At 53.0% G+C, this 12,614-nt stretch overlaps 1 protein-coding gene across 1 annotated transcript in view; it reads left to right on the forward strand.

Moving 5' to 3' along the window:
• The window catches only part of LOC121272869 (GON-4-like protein), a 155,440-nt gene that overhangs the window by 25,015 nt on the left and 117,811 nt on the right, over positions 1 to 12,614 (forward strand). Inside the window, exons 7-10 of the mRNA XM_041179706.1 lie at positions 1,645 to 1,695; positions 6,392 to 6,487; positions 9,152 to 9,262; positions 12,173 to 12,370. Of these exons, the coding sequence (XP_041035640.1) occupies positions 1,645 to 1,695; positions 6,392 to 6,487; positions 9,152 to 9,262; positions 12,173 to 12,370 (456 nt within the window). The remainder of the gene's footprint in view (positions 1 to 1,644; positions 1,696 to 6,391; positions 6,488 to 9,151; positions 9,263 to 12,172; positions 12,371 to 12,614) is intronic.

The raw sequence follows: 12,614 nt of genomic DNA on the forward strand, positions 1-12,614 counted from the left end.
CATTTACATCCTTTCTTAAATAAGGAGACCAATATTATACACAATATTCCAGATGTGGTCTCACTAGTGCTATTTTTGTATTCAATTCCCCTCGCAATAGATGATAACATTCTGTTAGCTTTCCTAATGACCTGCTGTACCTGCATACTGATCTTTTCTGATTCACGCACTAGGACACCCAGATCCTTCTGCAATTCAGAGCTCTGCAGTCTCTCACCATTTAGATAATAAGCTTTTTAATTCTTCCTGCCAAAATGTTCAATTTCACATTTTCCCACATTATGCTCCATTTGCCAGATCGTTGCCCCCTCATTTAACCTATCTATATCCTTTTGTAGACTCCTTAATGTCCTCTTCACAACTTACTTTCCTACCTGTCTTTGTGTCATCAGCAAACCTAGCAATCATACCTTCAGTCCCTTCACCCAAGTCATTGATATAAATTGTTGGGGTTTCAACACTGAACCCTGTGGCACACCACTCCTGCCAGCTTGAAAAAGACCCATTGATGCCTCATTCATATGGAGAGCAAACTATTGTTACAAAGCGCCCTTGTCATAGGAACAGGAGGAGGCCTTTTCCACCCCTCGAGCCCCTTCAGCCATTCAGTCTCCTGAGGGCTGATTTACCTGCCTTGGTTCCCTGCTCCTTAACCCTCTTACCCCACAAAAAAACCTACGCATGTTGGCTTTGACATTTACAATTGACAACCCCTGTCCCCTGTGACCAGCCTCAACAGTTTCCTGGGGGAGAGAGTTCCAGATTTCCACGCCCCCCGTGTGTGAAGAGGTGCTTCCCGACATCAGCCCTAGAGGGGCCTGGCTCTCTGTTCTGGGCTCTTCCTCCCTCCTCCCCCCGCAACCAGAGGAAATAGTTTCTCTTTATCCGGTTGAATCCGTTAATCATCTTAAACACATCAATCAGATTACCCAGTAATCTGCTACCTCAAGGGAACACCAGTCTATTCTGTACAACCTGTCCTCGGAAGTTAACCCTTTCAGCCCCAGGATCATTCTGGTGAATCTGCCCTGCCCTCCCTCCACAGCCAATACATCCTTCCTGAGGCTCAGGGGCTGGAACTGAATGCAGTTACTGCAGGTGGAGTGACAGATGGAGTGAGGGTATAATGCCCCCCCCCCCTCACCCCCAACCCCCGACACAGTCATCTGACCAGGTCTTTGTGTAACTCACCTAACTTCCAGTCCTTTTGTATTCCAGCCCCAGTGAAATAAAAGCCAAGGTTCCCTTCGCTTTTTGAATTGTTTTTTGGACTGTGGGGGTTTCCGCTTGGACCCCTGAAGCTCTCTCCCTCTCCTCCATTCCTGGTTCCTCGTCAGTATAAAACAGAACGTTTAACATATTGCTCGGCCAAACTCTGTCCTGCGGGGACTCAGAAATGTCCTTGTCAGTTCCCCCATTGGATATCCCATGACTCCTGCTGGAAGTGGAAGTGAGTGCCTGCGGAGTGAGGGGATGATACCCCTCACGGTCATCTAGCCGGAACTTGCGCAAGAGGGTGGGGGGAGTGTGAGGCAGATGTGCGGAGCTGGACGCAGTGAGGTCAGGAGAGAGGTAATGGGGTCTAAATATGTACTTAGCCTCGGTGTGACAGACAGTCATTGGTCTGACTTTATCCTTCTGCAGGTGCCCCCGACGTGGAACATCTCACCTATTAAGAAGAGCAAAGAGTCCAAGGTTTGTGAGATTGACCGTGTTTATTACAGCTTCATTACTGGATTTAGGGAGACACTGACCAACTGCCCACCCAGTATAGAGTAATTTCAACAGAGGAAACTCCCACAGTCACCGAGCGAGGGAGAGGGATCGAGTCTCAGTCACTGAGCGAGGGAGAGGGATCGAGTCTCAGTCACTGAGCGAGGGAGAGGGATCGAGTCTCAGTCACTGAGCGAGGGAGAGGGACCGAGTCTCAGTCACTGAGCGAGGGAGAGGGACCGAGTCTCAGTCACTGAGCGAGGGAGAGGGATCGAGTCTCAGTCACTGAGGGAGGGAGAGGGACCGAGTCTCAGTCACTGAGGGAGGGAGAGGGACCGAGTCTCAGTCACTGAGGGAGTGGGAGTGAGTCTCAGTCACTGAAGGAGAGGAATTGAGTCTCAGTCACTGAAGGAGAGGAATTGAGTCTCAGTCACTGAAGGAGAGGAATTGAGTCTCAGTCACTGATTGAGGGAGAGGGTTGGAGTCTCAGTCACTGGGTGAGTGGGAGGGATCGAGTCTGAGTCACTGAGGGAGAGGGAGTGAGTGAGTCTGAGTCACTGAGGGAGAGGGAGTGAGTCTCAGTCACTGAGGGAGAGGGAGCGAGTCTCAGTCACTGAGGGAGAGGGAGCGAGTCTGAGTCACTGAGGGAGAGGGAGTGAGTCTGTCACTGAGGGAGAGGGAGTGAGTCTGTCACTGAGGGAGAGGGAGTGAGTCTGTCACTGAGGGAGAGGGAGTGAGTCTGAGTCACTGAGGGAGAGGGAGTGAGTGTCACTGAGGGAGAGGGAGTGAGTTGAGTCACTGAGGGAGAGGGAGTGAGTCTGAGTCACTGAGGGAGAGGGAGTGAGTCTGAGTCACTGAGGGAGAGGGAGCGAGTCTGAGTCACTGAGGGAGAGGGAGCGAGTCTGAGTCACTGAGGGAGAGGGAGTGAGTCTGTCACTGAGGGAGAGGGAGTGAGTTGAGTCACTGAGGGAGAGGGAGTGAGTTGAGTCACTGAGGGAGAGGGAGTGAGTCTGAGTCACTGAGGGAGAGGGAGCGAGTCTGAGTCACTGAGGGAGAGGGAGTGAATCTGTCACTGAGGGAGAGGGAGTGAGTTGAGTCACTGAGGGAGAGGGAGTGAGTTGAGTCACTGAGGGAGAGGGAGTGAGTTGAGTCACTGAGGGAGAGGGAGTGAGTTGAGTCACTGAGGGAGAGGGAGCGAGTCTGAGTCACTGAGGGAGAGTGAGTGAGTCTGAGTCACTGAGGGAGAGGGAGTGAGTCTGAGTCACTGAGGGAGAGGGAGTGAGTCTGAGTCACTGAGGGAGAGGGAGTGAGTTGAGTCACAGGAAGATGGAGTGAGTCTGAGTCACTGAGGGAGAGGGAGTGAGTCTGAGTCACTGAGGGAGAGGGAGTGAGTCTGAGTCACTGAGGGAGAGGGAGTGAGTCTGAGTCACTGAGGGAGAGGGAGTGAGTCTGAGTCACTGAGGAAGAGGGAGTGAGTCTCAGTCACTAAGGGAGAGGGAGTGAGTCTGAGTCACTGAGGGAGAGGGAGTGAGTTGAGTCACTGAGGAAGAGGGAGTGAGTCTCAGTCACTGAGGGAGAGGGTGTGAGTCTGAGTCACTGAGGGAGAGGGAGTGAGTCTGTCACTGAGGGAGAGGGAGTGAGTCTGAGTCACTGAGGGAGAGGGAGTGAGTCTGAGTCACTGAGGGAGAGGGAGTGAGTTGAGTCACTGAGGAAGAGGGAGTGAGTCTCAGTCACTGAGGGAGAGGGAGTGAGTCTCAGTCACTGAGGGAGAGGGAGTGAGTCTGAGTCACTGAGGGAGAGGGAGTGAGTCTGTCACTGAGGGAGAGGGAGTGAGTCTGAGTCACTGAGGGAGAGGGAGTGAGTCTGAGTCACTGAGGGAGAGGGAGTGAGTCTGAGTCACTGAGGGAGAGGGAGTGAGTCTGAGTCACTGAGGGAGAGGGAGTGAGTTGAGTCACTGAGGAAGAGGGAGTGAGTTGAGTCACTGAGGGAGAGGGAGTGAGTTGAGTCACTGAGGAAGAAGGAGTGAGTCTCAGTCACTGAGGGAGAGGGAGTGAGTTGAGTCACTGAGGGAGAGGGAGTGAGTTGAGTCACTGAGGAAGAGGGAGTGAGTCTGAGTCACTGAGGGAGAGGGAGCGAGTCTGAGTCACTAAGGGAGAGGGAGTGAGTCTGTCACTGAGGGAGAGGGAGTGAGTCTGAGTCACTGAGGGAGAGGGAGTGAGTCTGAGTCACTGAGGGAGAGGGAGTGAGTTGAGTCACTGAGGAAGAGGGAGTGAGTCTGAGTCACTGAGGGAGAGGGAGTGAGTCTGAGTCACTGAGGGAGAGGGAGTGAGTTGAGTCACTGAGGGAGAGGGAGTGAGTCTGAGTCACTGAGGGAGAGGGAGTGAGTCTGAGTCACTGAGGGAGAGGGAGTGAGTCTGAGTCACTGAGGGAGAGGGAGTGAGTCTGTCACTGAGGGAGAGGGAGTGAGTCTGAGTCACTGAGGGAGAGGGAGTGAGTTGAGTCACTGAGGAAGAGGGAGTGAGTCTCAGTCACTGAGGGAGAGGGAGTGAGTCTCAGTCACTGAGGGAGAGGGAGTGAGTCTGAGTCACTGAGGGAGAGGGAGTGAGTCTGAGTCACTGAGGGAGAGGGAGTGAGTCTGAGTCACTGAGGGAGAGGGAGTGAGTTGAGTCACTGAGGAAGAGGGAGTGAGTTGAGTCACTGAGGGAGAGGGAGTGAGTTGAGTCACTGAGGAAGAAGGAGTGAGTCTCAGTCACTGAGGGAGAGGGAGTGAGTCTGAGTCACTGAGGGAGAGGGAGTGAGTCTGTCACTGAGGGAGAGGGAGTGAGTCTGAGTCACTGAGGGAGAGGGAGTGAGTCTGAGTCACTGAGGGAGAGGGAGTGAGTCTGAGTCACTGAGGGAGAGGGAGTGAGTTGAGTCACTGAGGAAGAGGGAGTGAGTTGAGTCACTGAGGGAGAGGGAGTGAGTTGAGTCACTGAGGAAGAAGGAGTGAGTCTCAGTCACTGAGGGAGAGGGAGTGAGTTGAGTCACTGAGGGAGAGGGAGTGAGTTGAGTCACTGAGGAAGAGGGAGTGAGTCTGAGTCACTGAGGGAGAGGGAGCGAGTCTAAGTCACTGAGGGAGAGGGAGTGAGTTGAGTCACTGAGGAAGAGGGAGTGAGTCTGAGTCACTGAGGGAGAGGGAGTGAGTCTGAGTCACTGAGGGAGAGGGAGTGAGTTGAGTCACTGAGGGAGAGGGAGTGAGTCTGAGTCACTGAGGGAGAGGGAGTGAGTCTGAGTCACTGAGGGAGAGGGAGTGAGTCTGAGTCACTGAGGGAGAGGGAGTGAGTTGAGTCACTGAGGGAGAGGGAGTGAGTGAGTCACTGAGGGAGAGGGAGTGAGTCTGAGTCACTGAGGGAGAGGGAGTGAGTCTGAGTCACTGAGGGAGAGGGAGTGAGTCTGAGTCACTGAGGGAGAGGGAGTGAGTCTGAGTCACTGAGGGAGAGGGAGTGAGTCTGAGTCACTGAGGGAGAGGGAGTGAGTCTGAGTCACTGAGGGAGAGGGAGTGAGTTGAGTCACTGAGGAAGAGGGAGTGAGTTGAGTCACTGAGGGAGAGGGAGTGAGTTGAGTCACTGAGGAAGAAGGAGTGAGTCTCAGTCACTGAGGGAGAGGGAGTGAGTTGAGTCACTGAGGGAGAGGGAGTGAGTTGAGTCACTGAGGAAGAGGGAGTGAGTCTGAGTCACTGAGGGAGAGGGAGCGAGTCTAAGTCACTGAGGGAGAGGGAGTGAGTTGAGTCACTGAGGAAGAGGGAGTGAGTCTGAGTCACTGAGGGAGAGGGAGTGAGTCTGAGTCACTGAGGGAGAGGGAGTGAGTTGAGTCACTGAGGGAGAGGGAGTGAGTCTGAGTCACTGAGGGAGAGGGAGTGAGTCTGAGTCACTGAGGGAGAGGGAGTGAGTCTGAGTCACTGAGGGAGAGGGAGTGAGTTGAGTCACTGAGGGAGAGGGAGTGAGTCTGAGTCACTGAGGGAGAGGGAGTGAGTCTGAGTCACTGAGGGAGAGGGAGTGAGTCTGAGTCACTGAGGGAGAGGGAGTGAGTCTGAGTCACTGAGGGAGAGGGAGTGAGTCTGAGTCACTGAGGGAGAGGGAGTGAGTCTGAGTCACTGAGGGAGAGGGAGTGAGTTGAGTCACTGAGGAAGAGGGAGTGAGTTGAGTCACTGAGGGAGAGGGAGTGAGTTGAGTCACTGAGGAAGAAGGAGTGAGTCTCAGTCACTGAGGAGAGGGAGTGAGTTGAGTCACTGAGGGAGAGGGAGTGAGTTGAGTCACTGAGGAAGAGGGAGTGAGTCTGAGTCACTGAGGGAGAGGGAGCGAGTCTGAGTCACTGAGGGAGAGGGAGTGAGTTGAGTCACTGAGGAAGAGGGAGTGAGTCTGAGTCACTGAGGGAGAGGGAGTGAGTCTGAGTCACTGAGGGAGAGGGAGTGAGTTGAGTCACTGAGGGAGAGGGAGTGAGTCTGAGTCACTGAGGGAGAGGGAGTGAGTCTGAGTCACTGAGGGAGAGGGAGTGAGTCTGAGTCACTGAGGGAGAGGGAGTGAGTTGAGTCACTGAGGGAGAGGGAGTGAGTCTGAGTTACTGAGGGAGAGGGAGTGAGTCTGAGTCACTGAGGGAGAAATCCTCTGCTCCTTCTGAAGTAGGATTGTGTGTACTGCAGGCTCCACAGTTTATCGACATCCCTCTGGAGGAGGAAGATTCGTCTGATGAAGAGTACAGACCCGAGGAGGAGGAAGAAGATGAAACTACAGAAGAGGTAGCTCCTCCTGTCACAGCTCGTGATGAGTTTAAAAGAGGGAAGCTCGATTTGTGTCATTTTGTTTTTGCTCCCTGTTGGCTGATTGGTTAATAGGCACTTCCACACCCATTGATGTGGGGCATTTGGGCAAGTTTGTGTGCCCCCTGCCTGCAGCATGTTTGTGTGCACCCTGCCTGCAGCATGTTTGTGTGCACCCCCACTCCCCTGCAGCATGTTTGTATGCACCCCCACCCCCGCAGCATGTTTGTATGCATCCCTCCCGCCTGCAGCATGTTTGTGTGCACCCCTCCCTCCCTGCAGCATGTTTGTGTGCACCCCACCCTCCCTGCAGCATGTTTGTGTGCACCCCTCCCTCCCTGCAGCATGTTTGTGTGCACCCCACCCCCGCAGCATGTTTGTGTGCACCCCACCCCCCCCCCCGCAGCATGTTTGTGTGCACCCCCCCCTGCAGCATGTTTGTGTGCACCCCTCCCTCCCTGCAGCATGTTTGTATGCATCCCTCCCGCCTGCAGCATGTTTGTGTGCACCCCTCCCTCCCTGCAGCATGTTTGAGTGCACCCCCACTCCCCCTGCAGCATGTTTGTGTGCACCCCTCCCTCCCTGCAGCATGTTTGTGTGCACCCCCACCCCCGCAGCATGTTTGTGTGCACCCCTCCCTCCCTGCAGCATGTTTGTGTGCACCCCTCCCTCCCTGCAGCATGTTTGTGTGCACCCCCACCCCCCCCCCGCAGCATGTTTGTGTGCACCCCCACCCACTGCAGCATGTTTGTGTGCACCCCTCCCGTCTGCAGCATGTTTGTGTGCGCCCCTCCCGTCTGCAGCATGTTTGTGTGCACCCCGCCTGCAGCATGTTTGTGTGCACCCCCACCCTGCAGCATGTTTGTGTGCACCCCACCCCCCCCCCTGCAGCATGTTTGTGCACCCCACTCCCTACAGCATGTTTGTGTGCACCCCACCCCCTGCAGCATGTTTGTGTGCACCCCTCCCTCCCTGCAGCATGTTTGTGTGCACCCCCCCCTGCAGCATGTTTGTGTGCACCCCTCCCTCCCTGCAGCATGTTTGTGTGCACCCCTCCCTCCCTGCAGCATGTTTGTGTGCACCCCCCCCCCCCCCCCCCCCCCCCCCCCCCCCCGCAGCATGTTTGTGTGCACCCCCACCCCCTGCAGTATCCAGGTTGGGATTTGTGCATATGAGAGGCTGGGTGGTGGCTCTTGGGCTGTTAGGTCACCTCTGTCACGCATTTCTTGCAGATTCAAGTGTACTGAATTTATAGAGGAAAACTGTTCTTGAGCTTGAGAGCGAGACATGTAAGGCCTGGGGAGAGGCCCTCCCTGGAAGGTGGTGTTGACTTTATTTTCTCCCAGCAAACCAGTGGTTTGTAAGAACATAACGAACAGGAGAAGAATACAGCTCTTCAAAGCCTGCCCCACCAGTTGATAAGACCATGACAGATCCTTGACTTCAACGCCACTCTCCCTCCCTATCCCCATGTCCCTCCATTCCCTCGGTATCCTAAAAGATCTCAACCTCAGTCTTGAACATACCCAATGACTGACCCTCCACAGCCTCCTTGTGTAGAGAATTGCAAAGGTTCACCACCCTCTGAGTGAAAGAAATCTCTTCTCACCTTGGCATGCAATGGTCGAACCCTTATCCCCCTGGTCCTAGACCCCCCCAGTGACGGGGAAAGCAGTGTCTCAGCAGCTACCTTGTCAAAACCGTCTCCGAACCCTGTAGGTTTCAATGGGATGACATATCTTCCAAAGGCCAGAGAGTTTCGGATCATGTACAGGTTGGGTAAAAGTCTCAGGCGAGCTGGATAGATGGGGGACGTCTCCTTCCCTGAAGCACACTGAGCGCTAAGCTCCCTGCTTCTATCTCAGTGCTGAGCTAGCCGACCTCAGTCCTGCAACATAAAGGATTTGAGGCGGAGAGGGCAGGGTGGGGGGTAGCGGGGGCAGTGTGACCTCAGTATGGGAGCGGGTTAAAATCAGCCACAGTGCTTGCAGCTGATGACTCTCCTGTTGACACCTGCTGGCTGTGTGGAGAGGGGGAAGAGGGGATTAACATTCAACTCAACTGTGATAGCCCCCATGGCCAAGTAGTCTGCTTACTAGGGTGAGGTACCAGAGGGAGTCTGGAGCTGGTGCGGGGAGGAGAATGTTTTCAAGAGAGGGAAAATGGAGGATGAAGATGGGAGAGAGACTTCCAGAAACTCTGGCTCCCTAAGTGCCCACAGGAAGAATATAAAATGGATCATTGTAGAAACAAAAAAATTAAGCGGTATTTGAAAGAACCACAATTCATGGATGGGAAGGGAAACAGTGCAGGTCAGTTTCTGAAAGAGAGGGAATCGGGGTAATGTCCATCCTCCCTCAGATTTACAACACTCAGTTTTCATCTCTGCAGCTTTGTTCGGTTTAGGAACCAGGGTAGTTGCCCCTTGTTGTAATTGAGGAATCTGCCTTGAGGCGCTGTTTTCCTCCACCCTCAGAGGTGAAGGATCAGAAAGGGGCATTCAGGGTATAGCTGGCTGGGATCCAGCGCCAGGCAGAAGCTGCTGGCTGCTACCCACACTGCCTACCGGTGTGTGTCATTGCTCTGCCTCTTTGTTCCCTTACTTTCCTCACCTTCCTGCTATCCACTCTCCGTCTGTTACAGGGCTTCATGGAGAGCGACGCAGAGAGTTCCACTTCCTCTCCTGCTGGAGGCCGCAGACCGAGGTCCAGGCAGGAGGCGTTGGAGACCGAGGAGGACAGTGCCTCTGCTGAGGTGAGTGGATTAAGTTACAAAAGTTTTGACAACATAGAAGCAGGTGTCCCAGACCAGCTGCTCCCTGCCAGGGTTTCTGCTCAACATGAGCTTCATCCCGCTGCCTCTTCACCTCACCCCATCACCATATCCTTCTATTCCTTTCTCCATCGTGTGTTTATCCAGCTTCCCCCCTTCAATCCACCTCTGCGATTCACCTCGACCACTCCCCGTGGGAGCAATTCCCACGTTCCCCCCCACTCTCTGGGTAAAGGAGTTTCTCCTGAATTCTCCGTTGGATTTATTGGTGACCATCAGTTATTGATGACCCCTAGTCCTGGTTGGTCCTGCAAGTTGAAACGTCTGTCTGTGTGTGTCTCTCTGTCTGTGTGTGTCTCTCTGTCTGTGTGTGTCTCTCTGTCTGTGTGTGTCTCTCTGTCTGTGTGTGTCTCTCTGTCTGTGTGTGTCCGTCTGTGTGTGTGTGTGTCCGTCTGTGTGTGCGTCCGTCTGTGTCTCTGTCTGTGTCTGCCTGCGCCTGCGTCTGCATCTGCCTACGCTTCCGTCTGTGTCTGCGTCTGCTTCTGTCTGTGTCTGCGTCTGTTTCCGTCTGTGTCTGCATCGGCTTCCGTCTGTGTCTGCGTCGGCTTCCGTCTGTGTCTGTGTCGGCTTCCGTCTGTGTCTGCGTCCATCTGCATCTGCGTCCGTCTGTATCCGTGTCTGTCGGTGTCTTTGTGTCTGTCTTTGTGTCTGTCTTTGTGTCTCTGCCTCTGCCTCTGTCTCTGCCTCTGCCTCTGTCTCTGCCTCTGTCTCTGTCTCTGTCTCTGTCTCTGTCTCTGCCTCTGCCTCTGCCTCTGCCTCTGCCTCTGCCTCTGTCTCTGTCTCTGCCTCTGCCTCTGCCTCTGCCTCTGCCTCTGCCTCTGCCTCTGCCTCTGTCTGTCTGTCTGTGTGTCTGTAATTTCTTGGCCCTTGTTTTTCTGTGTTTCAAAGAATTTGTTTTGGAGATATGCATGTTGCTGCTAAGCTGTCATTTAATGGCCATCCACAGTTGCCCTTTGAGAAGGTGGTGGTGAGCTGCCTTTTAGAAATGCTGCAGTCCCTGTGGTGTAGGTGCACCCACAACGCTGTTAGAGAGGGAGTTCCAGGGCTTTGACCCAGCGACAGTGAAGGAACGGCCGATATATTTCCAAGTCAGGGTGGTGAGTGACTTGGAGGGGAACTTCTGGGTGGTGGTGTTCCCCATGTGTCTGCTGCCCTTGTCCTTCTAGATGGTAGTGGTCGTGGGTTTGGAAGGTGCTGTTGAAGGAGCCTTGGTGAGTTGCTGCAGTGCTTCTTGTAGATGGTACACACACTGCTGCTACTGTGCGCCGGCGGTGGAGGGAGTGGGTATTTAAGGCAGATGGGCTGCAGAACAAGTGGCTACTTTGTCCAGGCGACTGCTATTTTAGAGAATCTGCTGCAACTTTCTTGGCCGTTTTTTGAGTGTAAACATTCTTTATGCAGCATGTGGAGACAGAGTCGTGAGGGAGACTTCAGAAAGTTGCTTCACAGCACAGCTTAGTGGCCAGAGCTGTGACTGTTTACATACAGGATTTACATTTTAAATATTTACATTGACAAGCTCAGTGTTAAATGTTGTTAGAAGTATGACAATGTATCATAACAACAGGTGGTGTCTAGATGTGATTTTTAACACACTATGATCTCTCTCAGACATTACAGTTTTCAGGTTGAATCACAGAATCTCAGAATTTTAACGGCACAGAAGGAGGCCATTCGACCCGTCATGTCTGCACTGGCTCTCCAAATGAGTGTTATGACCTAGTGCCATTGCCCTGCCATTTCCCCGTACCCTTGCACATTGCTTCTCTTCAAATAATTATCTAATACCCTCTTGAATGCCTCGATTGAACCTGCCTCCACCACACGTCCAGACAGTGCCTTCCAGACCCGAACCACTCGCTGTGTGGAAAAGTTTTTTCCCACGTTGCATTTGCTTCTTATTCAAATCACTTTAAATCTCTGCCCTCTTGTTCTTGAAGCCCCTGAGATAAATTGGATGTGGATGACTGACTGCATGCTAAACAACCCTATTTTAAGGCCAAAGCTAAAAGCAAAATACTGTGGATGCTGGAAATCTGAAACAAAGCTATTTTAAGGTTATGTGCTTTGGCCTTGTTTTTGTGAATCCGAAATAAATCCCTCTCTCTGCACTTGTAATGGCAACTGCCTATGTAAACATGTCACGTTGTAGTGACACCCTCTGGTCAATGGAGACGCTGTTAGAGTCACCACTGGTGAAGGTGTGACGTTTACAAAGCCGGTTGCTGTATCAATGTGGACGTAAAAATTTATAATGGCGAAATATCGGCAGTGAGTGCGGAATAAGATTGTTACAATGCGTTATTAGAATGGCTCTTGGGCTGAGGGATTTCAGGCACGTGGAGGGGTTGACTTTGTTTTCCTGAGAGCAGAGAAGGTTAAGAGGAGGTTTGACGGAGACGTTTAAAATCGTGAAGTGTTTAGGTGGAGTAAGTGGGGAGAAATTGCTGAAGGGCTGATCACTAGATCATGGTGTCTGGCGAAAAGAGCCAGAGGCATTGTGAGGAGCAGTTTGACCATGGCGAGCGGCTAGGATTTGGAATGCACTGCGTGGATAGAGTGAGGGCTACAGATCCATCCGGAACCTTCGAAAGGGAATGGGATAAGTACCTGAAGGAGAGAAATTTGCAGGAGCCCGGGAAAAGAGCCAGGGAGTGGCTCAAACCAGAATTCTCTTCGAAAGAGCTAGCACGTACTCAATGGGGTAGAATGGCCTGTGATATTGCAGGGATATAAAATACACACTTCAGGCTTTTGAAAGGTAAAGCGGGTTGGGTTGGGTTGGGTCGTACTTTGTGACGTTTTGGTCTCTGTCACTCCCGTGTCTTTTAGCTCCTGGCTGCGGCTGAGAAGGAGAAGGGGGTCAGCCTGGCCGCGAGGCACCTCAGTGTGGAAACGGTTCCCATGGGGCCGCCGCCACTTCCACCCAAAGCCAAACACAGGCCCACCAGGGACAGCAGCTTCATGGAAAAGCTTCATGCCGTGGACGAGGAACTGGCGTCGAACGAGGTCTGCATTGATTCCTACCAGGTACAGAGACCACTCCGTGCTCCCGGGCGGTATCAGCTTAGTAACAGCAACAGTGCAACACTTATATACAGCACCACTGGGCTACTAAAATAACCCCAGGCGCTTCACAGGCTTGCACATTAGACAAACTCTTGACGCTGAATCACACCAGGAAATATTAGGGACAAGTGACGAAAAGTTTCGAGACAGGTCAGTTTACAGGAATGTCTTTAAAGGAGGAGAGATTTAGAGAGGGGATCCCAGA

The sequence above is a fragment of the Carcharodon carcharias genome, chromosome 36 (genome assembly GCF_017639515.1).
Source record: "Carcharodon carcharias isolate sCarCar2 chromosome 36, sCarCar2.pri, whole genome shotgun sequence".
Lineage (NCBI taxonomy): Eukaryota > Metazoa > Chordata > Chondrichthyes > Lamniformes > Lamnidae > Carcharodon > Carcharodon carcharias.